We start from the raw sequence: 18,961 nt of genomic DNA on the forward strand, positions 1-18,961 counted from the left end.
CAATTATTTTACCTAAGAACCGAGAGCACTCTCAGTGCACAATTCAGTATTTCCCACGGGTCTCTATAACTGAAACTCCTTTCTGAACACAGGGACTAAATACCTAAAAGCTTGGCTCTCAAAACTTCGACAAACTATCAAATTGGTAGAGGACAGACACAGCCTTATCAAAAATCTGTTCCACTTAACAAGGCTGGAGAGAGACTCCCTTTCTTACCTTTTTATGGAGACATCCAGATCTTTCAGACAGTCCACAATTGTGCTTCTATGCCTCTGTACAGCGTTATGATCTGTCTGCACAGTCTTCAACAGAGATGTCAGAGCAACATATCTGCACAGAACAATGTTTCATAATAAATAAGCTAAAATGTAAAACTCAAGGAAGTTTTCCCTCTGTGTGAATAATAACAGAACTGTCAAACATATGAGGAAATGCACACATCTGAGAGTATTTCAAGGTAACCACAGAACTAGTGACTAGGAAGTAGCACCATTATGGGAACTAGTGACTAGGAAGTAGCACCATTATGGGAACTAGTGACTAGGAAGTAGCAGCATTATGGGAACTAGTGACTAGGAAGTAGCATCATTATGGGAACTAGTGACTAGGAAGTAGCACCATTATGGGAACTAGTGACTAGGAAGTAGCACCATTATGGGAACTAGTGACTAGGAAGTAGCACCATTATGGGAACTAGTGACTAGGAAGTAGCATCATTATGGGAACTAGTGACTAGGAAGTAGCACCATTATGGGAACTAGTGACTAGGAAGTAGCATCATTATGGGAACTAGTGACTAGGAAGAAGTAGCACCATTATGGGAACTAGTGACTAGGAAGTAGCACCATTATGGGAACAGGAGCAGAATCGACAGTTGGGACAAGTGGGGAGTCTTTGGAACTAGCCTTGCTTTCACAGCATCCGTTCAAACTTCTTGCATTGGGGTTTTTTTGTTTTTTTTTTTGTTTGTTTTTCGAGACAGGGTTTCTCTGTGTAGCCCTGGCTGTCCTGGAACTCACTCTGTAGACCAGACTGGCCTTGAACTCAGAAATTCGCCTGCCTCTGCCTCCCAAGTGCTGGGATTAAAGGCGTGCACCACCACCCCCAGCCCAGTTCAAACTTCTAACAGTAACTGACTAAATCTTCCCAAGAAAAAAATACAGTATATATGCTTTTTCACACTGCCTTACCCACAACGTACAAAAGGAAATTAATTTCATCACTTAAATGTTTTCTGCTCTTTTTTAATACCAATACCCAAAACTGCTCCTATCTATTTAAAAGAACTTCAAATTTAAAGCTGGGCATGGTGGTGCCTGCCTTTAATACCAACACTTAGGAGGCAGAGGCAGGTGGATCTCTAAGTTCAAGGCCAGCCTAGTCTGCAAATTGAGTTCCAGAACAACTAGAACTACATGGAAAAATCCTGTCTCAAAACTGTCACCACTACCACCTCCACCGAAAAAAACTAATTTGAGTTACAGATCCAAAGCAATGTAATTAAGTAACTGCTACAAAGACCCTGTAGTTCAGAAAGCCTAAAATGTTTACCATTTGGCCCTTTATAGGATGTTTGCTCTTAACTTATAAACAGCAATTTTAAGACTAAACTAAAATTTCTTACTTCAAATTCTAGATCACACAATACATAATATACACATATATATATATATATATATATATATATATATATATATATAATCTTGAGCAAAGTCACTCTATAAAATACTAATTTTTATAATATAAAGGATATGAAAAAATTTTCAGTTGACTTACCTAATGTTTTTGTCATTGTTCAATAAGAATCGACCAAGAATATTTATGGCTAGAACCTAAAGAGAAATAGCATACATTTGTTTTTGTTTTTTTTTTAATCTATAAAAATGATATATTTATATTGTTTTCTTAATCTAAAGAATAAATTTCTGGCCTCTGTGTAGAAGCTCCTTAAAGATGGCAGCTGGTTATCTATAAATTGTTAGCAAAAGGAGAAGTTATCTAAAGGCATTCTTAAAATCGTGTTTCATTTCAGAGGCCAGAAAGATGGCTCAACTGAAATATAAAGGTGCCTGCCACAGCCTGAAGACCTGAGTTCCAGAACCCACATAACAGAAGGACAGAATCCATTCCCTCAAATTGTTCTCTGACTGCCATGTGTGTAGAATAGCATGTATGCATGTGCACACGTACAAAATAAATTATTTTTAAAAATCACATTCAGTTTCAGCAGTAATTACCAAAATTACTGGAGGGCATAATGAAAATATATCCCATTTTTGGAATGCCACCTAATGCTAGGACAATAAAATCAACAATGACCTTGAACCTAAGAGAAATGCATACTCCAGCAGCACACAGTTCCAAAAATGTATGTAACAAATGCATGGTACAAGCATAGACACAAAATCTCCTGGGGCTGTATCAGTAAGGAATACGTGATAGGAGATGTCCTAGATAGCCATCAACCACAAATCTGCTGGATATATTACAAGCATGTACAATGGAGTCTTATTCAGGTATTACAAGAAAGTCATCTGACATATGACAAAACAGAAGCAAAAGAGATGAAAACACAAGCAAAGGGATAAATGCTCTATGGTTATATTCGTATGAGATATAGGATGCTGTGAAATGTCGTCCCCATTTCTTGACATACGGCTCCTAAATCTCATTTAGTTTTAATTTTTTCAAAAGGTTTTAAAATGTGTGCTTATTTATGGGGTGTGTGTGTGTGTGTGTGTGTCTCCCCTCAGAAGTCAGAAGAGAACACTGGAACCCTGGAGCTGAAGTTACATCTGACATAGGTGCTAGGAACTAAACTCTAGTCCTCTGGTAAAACAGCAAGTATTCTTAATCACTGAGCCATCTCTATTCTTACATTTAGTTGTTATGAGGTAACTTTTGATGGATCCCTGAATGGCCTGAGGATGGGGCTAGCTTGTCAGAGGAAGCAACCATGCTATTGGAGGCTGGAGCTTTCAGCCCTTCCTCAAGATCCTGGAAATAAAAAGTGCTGAAGGTTATAATCTTCACCTCTGGCCAATGATTTAATCAACCATGCCTACACAATGAGGCTTCCATAAAACCCAAAAGAACAGGACTTTGGAATAACTAGGCACATGGAGTTTTCTAAAGATGGTACACGTGCGAAGAATGCTTCTTCTCCATCCCTATATGCTTTGTCCCCTGTTTTGCCAATCTAGATATTCATCCCTATCCTCTGAATAGTCTTTACTGTAACAAGGACAAGTAAGTATCCCTCTGAATTCTGTGAGCCATTCTAGCATGTTAATTAAGCTCACAGAGAGGGATGTAGGAACCCAGAATCACAGCTGGCTGGTTTAAAATACCAATCGTACAACTAGCATCTGATGTGGGAGACTGTCCTGTAGAACTAAGCCTTCAACTTGAGATCTGACACTATCTCAGAGAATATTTAAACTGAATTAAGTTAAAGAATACCAACTGGAGACCACTGAAAAGATCACTGAAAATCTCCGTATCTGGTGTTAGAAGTAAAGTATCTATTGATTACGCAGCTATACAGAAGGGAAGAAGACAGAACACTTCATTTGCTGAAGTGATAGAACCCAACACTCTACCAGATGAGCTGTATCTCCATCACACTTGGTTGTTGGGTTTTTGTTTTGTTTTGTGTTGTTTTGTTTCTGTATCTTTGCAAAATCTGAGGAGAAACCCACAGACAAAACAAATGGTGTTTTTAAGGACTAATTTTCCAAAATAAATAATTTTCTTAAAAATAAGGAGGGGGACTGGAAAAATGGCAGTGTTAACAGCTCCGGCTCTTGCTCTTCCAAAGGATTTGAGTTTAATTCACAACACCCCATGGTAGCTACAAGCATCTGTAAATCAAGTTTCAGGGATCTGATGCCTTCTTCTGCCTTCCAAAGGCACCAGATACACAAATGGTACATGGATGTATTTACAGCAGAAACAACCACATACATGAAATAAAGTCATTTAAAGAATGTTTTAATTTTTAAAAAGTTGATTTAAAAAGGGGGGTGGGATACCGAGAAAGACAAAAAAAGCTCTGGAAAAATATGCCAGAACTACTGGTTTCTTAGCTATATAAATGTACTAAGGCCATTATTACACATCTTTAAGTGATCCAAATGGTAAATTGTTGTTTATAATCTACCACAACTGGAATCTCTATCTCTATCCTCCCCGCCCCCATCTTTCTACATGAGCAAAAAGCAGCTTCAAGATAACATTTTCCTAACAGAGTAGAGACCAATATACAGCTGCTACTTTTGCTTAAAAGGAGGAAAAAAAGAAATTGATGGAAGTTGATTTGATATATCACAGGCTATCATAATATCATACTCTAACTGGTAAGTCTATTTCTTTAAAGGCTCTGGATTAGCAATTATAATATTAATAATTGGATTAAGCCAGGGTGGGTAGCACACGCCTTTAATCCCAGCACTCAGGAGGTAAAGACAGGTGGACCTCTGAGTTCCAGCCAGCCTGGTCTACAGAGTGAGTTCCAAGACAGCAGGGCTACACAGAGAAACACTGCTTCAAAAAATCTTACTATAGTTATATTAATAGATTGCTAATGAGCAATTATTGATTAGGTTAAGGAGAAATTCATAGGGATAACCCCATAGAACTCTTATTTAATCAGGGAGAAAAATGAAGAAAATAAACTAATATTAGAATATTATCCTAGCAATTATTAAAGACAAGAATATCTGACAGATAACAAAAATCATGGACAAAAGTCTAAAAATGTATTTTTGCACAGGCTCAAAGTATCTCCTCCTAAAATTTTTAATTATAAAGGGAAAGACAGTAGATACACAGTACTAAAGACACCAACATACAGGGCTGGAAAGAAATGGCTCAGCGACACCCACATGATGGCTCAATCATCTATAACTCCAGTTCCTGGGCACCCAATGCTCTCTTCCAAACTCCATAGGAACCAGGCATGCATAGGGATTCATATGGAGCAGATATATACCTACAGGCAGACACTCATCCACATAAAAAATAAACTACATGTACAGCTTGGTCTTCATGTGGGCCCCTAACAAGTGGAACGGGGCTGTCTCAGGTTCTGTTCCCTGCCACGGGGTGGTACCCAAGGGGTATAATGGGGGAGGGATGTGCGGCCTGGCATTCTGGGCAAAGGGCAAAGTGGGCAAAGGGCATAAATAGAAGCTGAGGCTTTAGGGGCTAGAGATGGCTGAGCAGTTCAGAGGACATGGTTGCTGGTCTTCCATTTTGGTTGCAAACCATTTATCAAGTGTGTGCAAGTTTGCCAAGAAAAGTATAACTTTAATCTATAAAATTATTTAAAAAAAAAAATTCAGACAGACCAAACTGAGTTAAATTCTACAAAACAACTGACCAATACTTCTAAAGTGTCAAAATCACGAAAGATAAAGAAAAACTGAGAAACTAACAGACCAGAATGTTAAAGAGAAGTAACAATTAAATGTAATGTAGACTCACAGACTGGATGCTGTAACAGAAAATAAATGCTACCTGGAAACTTAGAAAATCTAAATGAAGTCTATAATTTACTTAATAGTAGTGCCCATGTTAATTTCCGGGTCTTCATAAGATGTATAAATTTGTAAAACATTACACAGGGAAAGGTGGGCAAAGGGCATATATAGAAGCTGAGACTTTAGGGGCTAGATAGAGATGGCTGAGCAGTTCAGAGGACATGATGGCTGGTCTTCCATTTTGGTTGCCAGCACCTGTATTAGGTTGCTCACAACCACGTGTAACTCTATGTCCAGAGAATCCAATATCCTCCTTTGGTTTCCAGGGCTGCTGCTCTCACCACAAGCACATGAATACACACAAATAATAAAAAAAATAATAAATCTTTCAAAAAGTCTGAAACTGTTTCAATGTTAAGTGACAGTAGAGGAAAGGGCTGGATGTGGTGAAGCACACCTACAACCCCAGAACTGGGAGGCTAAAGCAGAAGAATCAAGAAACTGAGGACAACCTACCTACCCTACAGAAGAGTTTCAGGCCAGCCCCATCTATGTTATGCCAAGATGCTATTTTGAGTATAAACAAAGCATCACAAAACATTGTTTCCCTCTGAAGGAGACCTAGTAGCTATATGTGAAAGCTACAGAGCTAACATTTTCCACTCCGTATAACTTTGGGGCTACCTGAGTTTCTTGTTCTATAGGTTTATTCCTTTAAATATTGTATCTGTGCCTTGTTTAAAATGATGGGTACAATTCAGGTTGTGTCCCTAGTAAAAGCTTATTCTGAAAGCTCTCCTTAACGACAGGTATACAGCTACATCCCTTCTTAGCTCTTCCAAGCTTTATCATCTTCATCAAGGTTAAAGCACACATAGAAAACATAGTATCATGCTTTGGTACATCAGTCCTTCCTTTCCAAAATACTGAAGCCCAACTTAATCACTCTAAAAAAGGAGGAAATCTTAGAGGAAAGAGAAGATTCAAAAAGACTTACTCGCAATCCACTCTCTGATTTAATATCCATGATAGTCAAAACCGTCTCATACAGAATAGCATTGCCTACATTTTTACTCGTCTCTGTATTCGTGGCAACCTGAAAAACAGACAGCAGTGCGTAAGTGAGAAAGCAGCACTTCCCAAACTGCCGAATGCAAGGAGACATACTGTGGTTTCCGTATCTCACTAAAGAGAAAACAGAAACCATTCACCCTGATAACCACACCTTCTACACTCTGCTTGATGAAAATGGAGAGTAATAGATTTCAAGTTGGATCAACTCACCTGTGCTAATATATCATTCATAGCTTCACTTGAATCATCATCATTCCGTCCTAAAATTCTTAATAACCGCAAAATTCGTACCTAATATGCAGGATACAAAAGGTCAACAAATTAAGTCTGACTCAATCTCATTCAGAATGGAACCCAAATAATGTAAAGGAAGTTAGATGCATCAGAGATAAGTCAGGAGAATTTTCAACATCTTTTGAAAGAGGCCATGCACATGTCCACAGCTAATGAAGTTATAAGATAGCCCACCCTTCGCAGCCACTAAGTAAAACTTACATTTTCACTGTCATTTCATTAATTAAACGCAATACTTATTTGGTCCCGGTTCACTTATTAATATAATTAATGAATTATCAAATCTGTACCCTATATAAACTTAAGATGAAAAAAAAACAATCTCGGGCTGGTGAGATGGTTCAGTGGGTAAGAGCACAGACTGCTCTTCCAAAGGTACTGAGTTCAAATCCCAGCAACCGCATGGTGGCTCACAACCACCCACAATGAGATCTGATACCCTCTTCTGGTGCGTTTGAAGACAGCTACAGTGAACTTATACTAATAAATAAATCTTTGAAAAAAAAAAGAAAGAAAAAAAAAAAAAACAATCTCTTCAAAAGCATTGCATTCACGTGACATTTATCCAAAATGTTTTTCAACCTCACCTGCAAAAAGGGGTCACTGATACCAGAGACATCATGTTCTGGGGAATATCCGGACATGATGAGGTTCTTTAGAATACGAACTAATTGGGGCACAAGCTGTAGGGGAAAAGAAAAAAAGATGTATCAAGACAACAACAACAACAAAATAGTGACTCTATGAGCCTATCTCTTCAATAAGCAGAGCCTTTGGTTTAGAAAAATGATGCAAGGGTCTGAGTCCAAGAAATTTCTTCTGCTGTAAATACAGTAATGCAAATGGCTGAAGTATTAACTCAGATACTGAGGCCAAAACCTACCAAGTAATATGCACTTCATCAGCGAGAAAACAAGCCAGATCTTTTTCCTCTGGTGCTCAATATGTAAAGACACTAGAATCATAGTGGGCCAAGAGCCAATGGGAACCAAATAAAAGCGGTCTATGGGACATGCTGCAGGTCTACTTTTGTAGAACTTGAAACTCTTGGGTAGCAAAAATCAGTTATTTGTTTATCTATTCTAACAAAGTCATATCAAGCATTAACCAATGATCTTATTAAATATAAAGCATATCACATTTCAAATAAAAAAAGGTCTCTCCTCTGAAGATAGGTTTAGTTATATATCCCTTCCCAAAAAAGCAGCAGGAAATCCCAAGTGACCAACATGAGCCAAAAGGAAATGGCAGATGGAGAAAGCACACCTAAGACCCTGGTGTCCCGCCCAGTGCTCAGACAGAATTCTGCCGTACTTAGTGTGTTCTCCTCTCACACACAATAGATTGCACATTCCTTAGTTAACAAGTCCTTTGACCTCCATTTTCCGGGTCCAGGTCAATTATTATTGTCAATCTAGTTACAGATGCTTGCAAATATATATGAACGCTCATTTGCTTTCTGTTAATCAATTACTTCATGTGAAATCCCGATATCAAAATGTCTGCCACAACTGAACTTTCCCAGTCTCCAAAAGAAAACCCCATTTATCTACATGAACAGCTCTTATTACCTAAAACTAAACAAGAAAGTGGACAAAACTATGTCTTTTTATAGGGCAGTTGAACAGAGCCAACACTGCTGCAATTCATCATTTTCCCTTGTGTTTATTCTGTTCCCTCCCTACTCCCCAAAGCCTAGAAAGGTACTGAGATTAAAATGAAAGGCCAAGCTATACTCAAGACAAGCACCCAAAACACTAGAACATTATGGCCATTTACAAATGCAAAAGAGCATATGTGACCTTAAGTCACGTAGCCATACTACTTCAGAATTTAGTGACTGATAAATCATTAAAACAAAAATCAAATTTGGACAACTCCAGGAATAAGACAAGTCTAAAATACAGAGATCTGTAAACTCTAAATAAAATCTCAGTAAGTCTGTTGACCAAAGTGTGAAGAAGATACTCAGCTCAGCTCGCACAATCCCTGTTCTCTGCACTCCGAGCACTGCATACAACCCTAGTCACCTTTAAGAATCTGACTTAGCTCTCGGAGAAGTCCTCACTGAATTGAGAAACTGCTTTCTGTGCTGCCGAGGCCAGCACACTGCATAAGGCTGCCCTGGACAGAAAGCTCATGTCGAAGTGTTCAGAATACAAGTTCTTGGAACCCAGCTTTAGTTTTCAGACAAAAATGCAAGTTACTAAAACCGATGACAAGACAAACAAAGCACAGTAACAGGAAAAGCTGCAGCCATGAAAATCAGTTGGTGCCGAGGACTCCACCCCTAAACCCTTTCAATATCCCGAAGCTCCTCAGCAAGACTAAGTCCAGGTAAGAGGGGGATAAAAGCTCTGAGCCTGAGCTCCAGCTCACAAGTACATGTGGGGCTTTTTCAAGTATGGGTTACCCACAGATGGCTCTAAAGTATCTACTTCAAAAGGAAGCAATGTTTTGTGTAAGGGCTCCAGGCAGATCTGGAAGGGCAGCTGCTCAAAGCCTCTCACATGAAGATGAAGGCAAGGCAGAGGAGGAGGGTTACAACTCAGGGAAGGCTGCAACTGAAATCCAAGGCTGAATTTGGAACCAGGAGATTAAAAGACAAGACAGAAACTGAACCAGGGAGTTAGCCAAAAATGCTAGAACAAATAATTCACAGTATTAAGCACAGCTTCAGCATTAGTACAGTTAAAAGCCACACTTGTGGATGGATACACAAATGCTACTAAGGACCTAAAGCCAGCATGCACCATCTAAAAAAAGAGGGTTAATTCTTACCTTTTCATTCTAACATACAGCAGGATTCCAAACAGACAACAGGAACAAAACATACAAAGCAAGCATTAGGGACAGATACGGGTCTCATACTATTTTACATTAATTTAATCAACACATAAACATCTAAGGAAGAAGGAGCCAAAAAAAAAAAAAAAAAAAAAAAAGACCACCCAAAAGTCTGAGCTCTTTGTGGAGTGCTCAGCGGTCTTCTCTAAAGGAACCAATGCTCCTAACTAGACAAAGAATAATCTTTCTGACTCCTTCTCAGTAAGTAAAGGGAGAAATAAAAGTGCCTACTTTTAAATGCTATAAAAAAGGGGGAAAGGAAGCCAGGCGGTACAGTGCACATCTCTTAATCCCAGCACCTAAGAGGCAGAGGAAACTGAATCTCTGAATTCAAGCCATCTTGGTCTATAGAGCAAGTTCCGGGACAGCCAAGGGCTACACACAGAAACACTGTCTTGGAGGGGAGGGGGTGAGCCCCCTGCCCTCCACTGGACATGGGACTTTAAAAAGGTAGGACTTTAACAGGAATTTGTGGCCTAAAATAAACACTGTAACAAAGTAATAAAAGTCAAAATTCTGTTTGCTATTCTCACCTGAAGAAAAAACAAAAAAATACCTGTCTTAAAAATAAAGAGAAACAATCCTATTTGTAATTTGAGCTCAGGTTCCATTGCCTGGCTCAATGTGAAAACAACAGATAAACACATGAGCAGTTGGTATGTCTGCCAACAAGGAAAGACTTCTATTCTGAAAGGGGAAACCCTACACTAATACCAGCTCTTATATGCCTAACTCTGGCTTCCAGCCCCATCACACAGCAGGGCTAGTTATATCCTTTATTCAGTTTCATTGCTTGCTTTCAGAAGAAAATCCTAAGTGAAAAAGACATGCACTTGTCAGGAAAAATCACACAGAAGGCACCTACCTTTCTGAAATGTGCGAGCATGTCTGGGCTCCGTTCACACATCTCTGTGAGGAGGACTACAGACGTGTGAAGGACACCTGTGGAACGGTCAAAGGGAAGCAAAAATGAGGGTCTACTCAATTCCAGAAAAAGGGTTTCACATCCCTGAAGGTGGATTCCCAAAGGAGGTTCACTGCTCCTGCTTGTCAGTCCTTTCCTAAGGACCACAGCACTGAGCAGGGGCTGCTGCTGCAACACTGCTCAGATCAATTTTCTCAACTGTTAGGATGATAAGAGCCAGCCTGGCCATCTGTGAATAGACAGGCTCACATCCCTACAAATCACATCTCTCCTTCTCCATGTTCACTCAATACATTTTAGCTACATTCTGACAGACAATCCTACACAAAAACTTTAGTAAGATACTAGATATTCAGATAAAATGTATCAAACACCAGATAATGACAAATGACAAGTCAAATCCCTTGTCTCAAAGTCAGTAAAAAACAATCTCAAAGGACATTTCACTATGTAATAAATGACAGAGCCACCTAGACCCTCCTATGCTCAGCACGTGTGAGCAGCCTGGGCACAGCACAAACTTAAATTAATTTAAGTATGATTTAATGAAATTAAATATATTATGTCATTTTTTCCTTAATATTTAAGATACAAAACTTTACTCGAACTCATTTCACTGAGTTTATGATAAGAACAAAGGTTTAAGAAAAAAGCAAACAACAACAACAACAAAAAGCCAGGCACGGTGGTACACATCTTTAATCCCAGCACTCGGGAGGCAGAGGCAGGCGGATTTCTGAGTTCGAGGCCAGCCTGGTCTACAGAGTGAGTTCCAGGACAGCCAGGGCTACAGAGAAACCCTGTCTCAAAAAACCAAAAAAAAAAGAAAAAAGCAGCCACACTCTACTTAATTCCTCTCAAGCTTTTTTTTTTTTTTTTTCTTTTTTTGGTTTTTCCAGACAGGGTTTCTCTGTGTAGCCCTGGCTGTCCTGGAACTCACTCTGTAGACCAGGCTGGCCTCGAACTCAGAAATCCGCCTGCCTCTGCCTCCCGAGTGCTGGGATTAAAGGCGTGCGCCACCAACGCCCGGCCCTCTCTCAAGCTTTTTATAAAGATATCTGAATATGTACTGCAGATTCCTGTTAGAAATAACTCAGAAGAATTTTTACTAATTTTATATTCCTAACTCTTGATAGTAAAGGAAAAATGTTTTCCTTTATTATAAAACAATCAAGAAATCAAGGGCTATTACATGAAAATCAAAGACATGATCATTTGCACATCCTACTGAATATTAATAACTTAAGACAGGACCAGAACCGAAAGGTATTATTTACTGTGAAGAAATCAATTGAACTGGAAAGCTAGGATCTGGCAGGCAAGACCTCCGGTAACTGTTCTGCCCTGAGACACAGGGCTGACCCTTCCTTTCTTGATACTTCATAAGTTCATCCAAATCACATTACCATGGTTCTTCTCATTCAATAAATTTTTTGTTGCTGGTAAAAACATCTCCATAAGTTCAGGAACCTTCCTGATGACGTGAACAGCACACAGTGCTGCCTATAAAGAAAAATAGAAGAACAAAAAAAAATTATTTCAAGTAAGCCAGGGCAATAAGTCTTATAAAAGAATGCCACCAACTAGTACATCTACTAGAAAAAGTAAGAAGTTGGATAACGGAATTTAGTAACTGTGAGCTGCCTGTGGCTTTCCGGTGTGTACTAGTGCATACAAGGAGAAACTTGACATTCACATGTCTCTCTACTCACATGTTACCAGACAAGTGAGAAAAACACTTTCAATTACATCATAGTTAATACCAGTTTATCACAAAAGTTAAATAAAAGTAAAATTCCAAGGAACAGACTTCCATCTCTGATAAGACATTCCTGAGTTGAATATCAATACATCTAACAGTGTTGTGTAACTTAAAGACACTGGCTGTAAACCTAATACTAAGTTTAACAGTATCTTGCCCTCAATGGACTCTTCTCAAGTCAAGAAAGTCACTTAGGGGGTTAGGAGATACAGCCTGGGAGCGACTGAGTTCAATTCTCAGTATAAACAAAAAGGAAAGTAAACGGAGAGCAAACAGGAGGAAGGAAGGATGGGGTTAGTGTAAATGTACTAACTAGTGTCTACTAAAGAAAAGCCAGTCTTCCTAATCTGTTTTGCAGAAAGAAAGGATAGTTGAAGACTGACTCCGGTGAACCCTCAAAGTAAATACAGCCACTGCTTTACTCAAATGCAGCACCAACTTAGACAGACTGCTTAGAAACGATTCCTGCTAACTCCTCTCCACTTTATGGGGAGGCATTCCAATCTGGAAAAGAGTGTTTTATTTAATGCAGTATTGTACATTCGAAAAGAGTAGCAGTTCCCACAGTATTGAAAGCACAAGCATACATACTAAGGAAGCTTGTGTTTGTGTGCATAATACAGAATCCTAAGAAATGACCCTATATGATTCACACCAGTAACAGATTCAATAAATGCTAACAAGATGATAGTTTATGCTCATTTCTTGGACATATACATTCTACCCTTCCTTTATCACGGTTTTAGGACTGAAGCAAAACTGTAAACTCAATGAAAAATGTTTAAAAACAAACAGAGGCATGTACGTTGGAATCAGAGCAGTCTCTCTATTACTACCCTCGTCAGACACAGGATTTTGGGACTTGGCCTCCATCCTTCTCTCCCAGCCACCTAGGCCCCAGCAGGACTGCCCTTAAAGGACACAAAGGTGCAAGTACAAAGACATGAGCACATGTGCCACTCAGTACAAACGTCAATGAGAAACTGTTCATGATCACAATTTTAATAGGTGAGATGATTTACAAAGTAGTCAGGTATGCCACTGAGGATCTAGTTTGTCTATAAATTATTTCTTTAAAAATAAAGAGGAATCTAAATTTATGTCTAACCACTTAAATGTATTTGCTGAACAAAGAAAAATATTTTAATTTCATCTAAGCTTTCAAAAACAAGTGCTCTGGCTTCCCAGTTCCCTATATGCCTAACGCAGACAGACGCGAGACTTCGTGCAGTTACCTTTTTTCTTAAGTAAGAGTTGGAGGTTTTCAGAAGCTTTTCCACCTCTCCCGCAAGATCTCTGCACATCTCCGAGGAGCCCATGCAGCCGAGGGTACAAAGTGCTAGCCCCTGCACAAACTGCGTGCTATGATTAAGATCACTGTAAAAAAAAAGGGGGGGGGGGAGAAGTTGGAACAAATACTCGGCCTCCCCATGAAGCAGCCTAACAAAGTTTCAAGATTACTCCACTAAAAATAAAAAGAATTTAAAAACTAAACAATCAGGGCTGAAGAGATGGCTCAGGAGAAAGCTTGCCTTGTAAACTTAAGGACACGAGTATAGAGCCCTAGATCCCATGCAAAGCCAGACTTAGTAGCACATGTGTGCCCTGTGCCCAGATGGGAAGCGGAGACAGAAAACTCTCCAGAGGCTTTTGCAGGACTGCTAGCCTAGAATAAGAAATGGGAGAATAAGAGAGTCTGTCTCAAACAAGGTAGAAAACAGGACTGAGACATAAGGCTATACAAGTACTATATAGCACATGTGCACACTTAAATGCGAAATGCGAACACACATGAACACGCAGTACACACACAATAAAAATTCATTTAAAATTAATAGAATTAAATTATGCTTATTCCAACTTTATTTTAAATTATTAACATAGCGAACCAACAATGTCTAAAATTTCTAACCAAGGTTTCAAAATGACAAACAAGAATATGTTACCTGTTGGATATTAAAGATATCCACTTTAGAAAACTTAGCAACCACTGAATGTAAAAAGATGTAGCAAAACTGTCTTGAAAGGCGTCTAAGAGATGATCTAGTACTGCCTATAAGAAAAGTTAAGATTCATTCTAACTGAAATTCTTTTATAGCCAGGTGTCAACATAAAAGTGGCACACACTTTTTTTTTTTTTTTTTTTTTTTTGGTTTTTCGAGACAGGGTTTCTCTGTGTAGCCCTGGCTGTCCTGGAACTCACTTTGTAGACCAGGCTGGCCTCGAACTCAGAAATCCGCCTGCCTCTGCCTCCTGAGTGCTGGGATTAAAGGCGTGCGCCACCACGCCCGGCTAGGCACACACTTTTAATTCCAGAACCTGGGAAGCAAAGGCAGGAGAATGTCTGAGTTCCAGGCCAGCCTGGCCTACAGAGTAATTTCCAAGTCAGCTAGAGCTACATAGTGAGACTCTGTCTCCAATAAATATCAAAACACAATCAGAAAAGGAAATCTCAATTGCTAATGAATTTAAGATAATGTAAACAAAACAGAAATACTCTGACTTTTTGGACTTCTGTTAGCCATGTTACATCAAATATATTTTTCTATTTCTAGTTACACTTATTCAAGAAGAAAAGGCAGTAATTGTTTTTACAATGATATAAATAGCACTAATCAAAGCACATACTAAGGTAGTCACTTAGTTACAAAGACCCATTCTAAGTTTTTCTTAAGAGATCAATGTGGTTTGAGAGTCCCTGTACACTGGAAACTGGGTCCCAGTGTGTACATGGTGCAGACAGACAGTGGGGCAGAGTCCCAGTGTGTTCATAGTACAGACAGTGGGACTGGGTCCCAGTGTGTTCATGATACAGTGAGGCTGGGTCCCAGTGTGCTCATGGTGCAGACAGTGGAATCTTTAAGACAGGGAGCCTTGTAGGTCATGGAAGCAGCACTGGTGTTGAGAACTCAACATTTGCCATAAAACTGAGGTATGTTAAAGGAGCAAGAGATTCCTGTTTCCTGGTGTGACTCCTCCTTTCCCTAGTTTATACTCCTGCTGTACAATGCTATTGGCCACAAGGCCCTCCCCAGAAGCTAAGCAGTTTGGTAGGTTGCCACATCATGGACTTTCAGCCTCTAGATCTGCAAACTAAAATTATTTTTTCTTTATATAATATAGCCTCAGAAATTCTGACCATAACAGAAAATAAGTATGACTATATAAAACAGCTTTTTATTTTTTTAAAAAAAAGGCTAAGGTATTTAAAACATGAAGCATACTTACAGACTGAAAATAACTCTTTGTTATTCAGAAGCCAAGTCATCATATGATCTATGATACTTCTACCAGTTGGGTTCTAAGCATTCTACATCATTTAGCACAACATGATTCAAAGCAGGGATTCTCAATCTTCCTAATGCTGCAACCATTTAATATGGTTCCTCATGCTCTGGTGACCCCCCCCCCACCATAAAATCATTTCACTGCAACTTCATAGCTGTTATTTTGCTACTGTGATGAATTGTAATATAAATATCTGATATGTGGGATGTCTGATATACACGCTCCAAAGGGGTTACAACCTACAGGTTCAAAGGATTTCTGCAATTCTCAAGAGTTCATGAGATCCAAACTGCTTTCCTAATCCTAACATACTGCTGTCACCTGGTGGGAAGCTGCCTGTCCACACCCCAGACAAGGCAGCAGCACTGTGTCACTCCTGCACAGCTGAGGTAAAGAGCAAGGATGGGGAAGGAAAGCAGCCACAGCTACACTGACACACACTGTCTGTGACTCTATCCCTCAGGATGCTGAGATCAGTCAGAGGCACACTTTCTAGACAAACAGGCAAGGGAACCTGTAATGTCAAGAGGAACAGCTCAGATCTGTTGCCAACAACATAATCCAAGCTTTGACGTAAAAACTAGAGTTTTGGAAAACTTCTATCATCACCACGAACTTGACAGTTTATAAATAATAACTTGTGGTGAAATCAGTGACGATACTAATCTGTGACATTTTTAATATTTTAAGCTGAAACATTAGTATCTAAAAGATCTATATAACTTTGTCAGAATGTTTTTCCCAAGTGGTTCTATTGTGGTGATATAACTTAAGGGGAGAATGAGACGGCTCAAGGGATCAGGCACATTACTGCCCACCTCAGCCGGTGATGAGGTCAGTCTTCAGAACCTAAAGTGTAGAAAACCAATTTCCCCAAGTTCTTCTCTGACACCCATACACTCAGCCCAACACACACAAACACAAAAGTAAATGTTTATAAAATTTTTTTAGCTGGGTGGTGGTATTGGTGTCAGCAACAGAGTACAACTTTAATCCTAGCACTCAGGAGGCATAGACAGGTAGATCTCTGAGTTGGAGGCCAGCCTGGTCCCCAAAGTGAGCTACAGGACAGCCAGAGCTACACAGAGAAACACACAGAAAAAAAACCAGTGAATTGTTAAACTATTAATACATCAGGCAGAGTTTCACAGTCCACACTGTCCTTCACTGTTAAGAAATGGCTACGTGTTCATTTTTAGCATAGTAGCAAAGAATACTGAGTTATTAAAAAGCCATTCTGAGTTTGAAGCCAGCCTGGTCTACAGAGTGAGTTCCAGGACAGCCAGGGCTACAGAGAAACCCTGTCTCGAAAACCACCCCCCCCCCAAAAAAAAAGCAAGCCATTCTTCGACTTTTCATGCTGCTGAGACTGAAAAGCAAAAGCTATATCTACCATGGGGCTGTATATCCAGATCTGTGTTTATTTTTCTTTTGAAGCAGAGTCTGACTAAGTTGCTGTGTGTAGCTGCTTGCATTTTGCTAATCTGGGTCCCCCCAAAATTGTTTGCATGAGAAGATCTAGAAACCAGCCCCTAACTCTGATTGGCAAATAAAGATGCCAGCAGCCAATAGCTGGGGAGAAGAGAGGGGCGGGATTTAAAGTTCCTGGGCTTCCTCAAGGAAGCAGGAGTGAAGGAGAGACACCATGTCTTAGGAGTGTGCAAGACAGAGACATGAGCGGCCATGGGGTAGAGAGGCAAGGAGAGCGTCCTAAGCTCTGGACCAAGAAAACATGGCCCAGAGGGTTAATTAATTGAAGCTAAGAGAGGCCGAGATGGAACACAGAAATCAGTAGGTAGTAACTAAGTAACTTGGTGGGAGGTAGATCCTAACAGCATGGAAGTTTGGCAGTTGCCCAGCTATTGTGCTCCTTAAGACATATTAACATATAGACTTGTGTGTGTGTCTTTCATTCAGGAAAGTAGCAACCCCGTACTGGGATTTATTAATATATTAATACTACAGCCCAGATCCAACTTGAACTTACTCTGTAGCCCAGGCAGGCCTCAAATTTATAATCCTCTGGCTGCAGCTCTGGAACACATAGGATTATACACCATGCACCTACCTACTTTTCCCTTCTCCACATTACACTTGCTAAATGTTCTCTACCAGTCAATATTCTACACGAATACTGTCCTCCTTTGGATACAGTGAAAAAACATAAAATAATCTCACTCTTTACACAGGATTTTTTTTGTAATTTAGAAAATATTGTTTACTTATAGCTAGGCACATGCCTACAATTCTAGCATATACCAAGTTAGCTTGAATTGCAGACTCTGTCTCCCCCACACAAAAAGAAAAATTATACAATTAACACAATAGTTCATTACTACTCTCTAGGGGAGTGGGCTGTTGGTACACACACACACACACACACACACACACACACACACACATATGCTAGGCAAACCCTTTACCACTAAGTTAGTCCTCCCCGCCGAGGGCATTATTAGTTTTTTTGTTTTGGTTTGGTTTTTTGAGGCACAGTCTCTCTGTAATGTAGCTCCAGCTGTCCTGGAACTCGCTACATAGATCAGGCTGATCTGATGTCACAGGGATCCACTTGAAACTGTCTCATGAGTGCTGGTTTAAAGGAGTGGATGACCACACTATACCTAGCCCCATTATTAGTATTTTAATTTAAAAATAAATAAATAAGCCGGGCGTGGTGGCGCACGCCTTTAATCCCAGCACTCGGGAGGCAGAGGCAGGTGGATTTCTGAGTTCGAGGCCAGCCTGGTCTACAAAGTGAGTTCCAGGACAGCCAGGGCTACACAGAGAAACCCTGTCTCGAAAAACCAAAAAAAAAAAAAAAAATTTTATTTTAAAATGTTTATTTAAAAACAAAATCAAGGGGGCTGGCTAGATGGCTCAGCGGATAAGAGCACTGACAGCAGTCCTTCTGAAGGTCCAAGTTCAAATTTCAGCAACCACATGGTGGCTCACAACCACCCATAATGAGATCTGATGCCCTCTTCTGGCCTCTTCTGTATAATAATAAATAAATAATTGGGCTGGAGTTGGGCTGACTGAAGCAAGTGGGCCGACTGGAGTGAACAGGGCTGACTGGAGTGAGCAGAAGTCCTAAAATTCAATTCCCAACAACCACATGAAGGCTCACAACCATCTGTACAGCTACAGTGTACTTACATACATAAAATAAATAAATAAAGCTTTTTAAAACAAAAACTGAACAAAAAGATTATTTCAAAAACAAAAACAAAAAACAAACAAAACAAAAAAACCACCTAAACACAGTTTTTTTGTTTTTTAGTTTTGTT

At 39.6% G+C, this 18,961-nt stretch overlaps 1 protein-coding gene across 1 annotated transcript in view; it reads right to left on the reverse strand.

Moving 5' to 3' along the window:
- Ap1g1 (adaptor related protein complex 1 subunit gamma 1) overlaps nucleotides 1-18,961 on the reverse strand; it is an 87,358-nt gene that overhangs the window by 24,243 nt on the left and 44,154 nt on the right. Inside the window, exons 4-11 of the mRNA XM_021171151.3 lie at nucleotides 13,622-13,763; nucleotides 12,031-12,127; nucleotides 10,565-10,641; nucleotides 7,440-7,535; nucleotides 6,769-6,849; nucleotides 6,482-6,580; nucleotides 1,778-1,833; nucleotides 218-331 (exon numbers count right to left, since the gene is read on the reverse strand). Of these exons, the coding sequence (XP_021026810.1) occupies nucleotides 218-331; nucleotides 1,778-1,833; nucleotides 6,482-6,580; nucleotides 6,769-6,849; nucleotides 7,440-7,535; nucleotides 10,565-10,641; nucleotides 12,031-12,127; nucleotides 13,622-13,763 (762 nt within the window). The remainder of the gene's footprint in view (nucleotides 1-217; nucleotides 332-1,777; nucleotides 1,834-6,481; nucleotides 6,581-6,768; nucleotides 6,850-7,439; nucleotides 7,536-10,564; nucleotides 10,642-12,030; nucleotides 12,128-13,621; nucleotides 13,764-18,961) is intronic.

The sequence above is a fragment of the Mus caroli genome, unplaced genomic scaffold (genome assembly GCF_978045245.1).
Source record: "Mus caroli unplaced genomic scaffold, Mus_caroli_1 scaffold_10, whole genome shotgun sequence".
Classification (NCBI taxonomy): domain Eukaryota; kingdom Metazoa; phylum Chordata; class Mammalia; order Rodentia; family Muridae; genus Mus; species Mus caroli.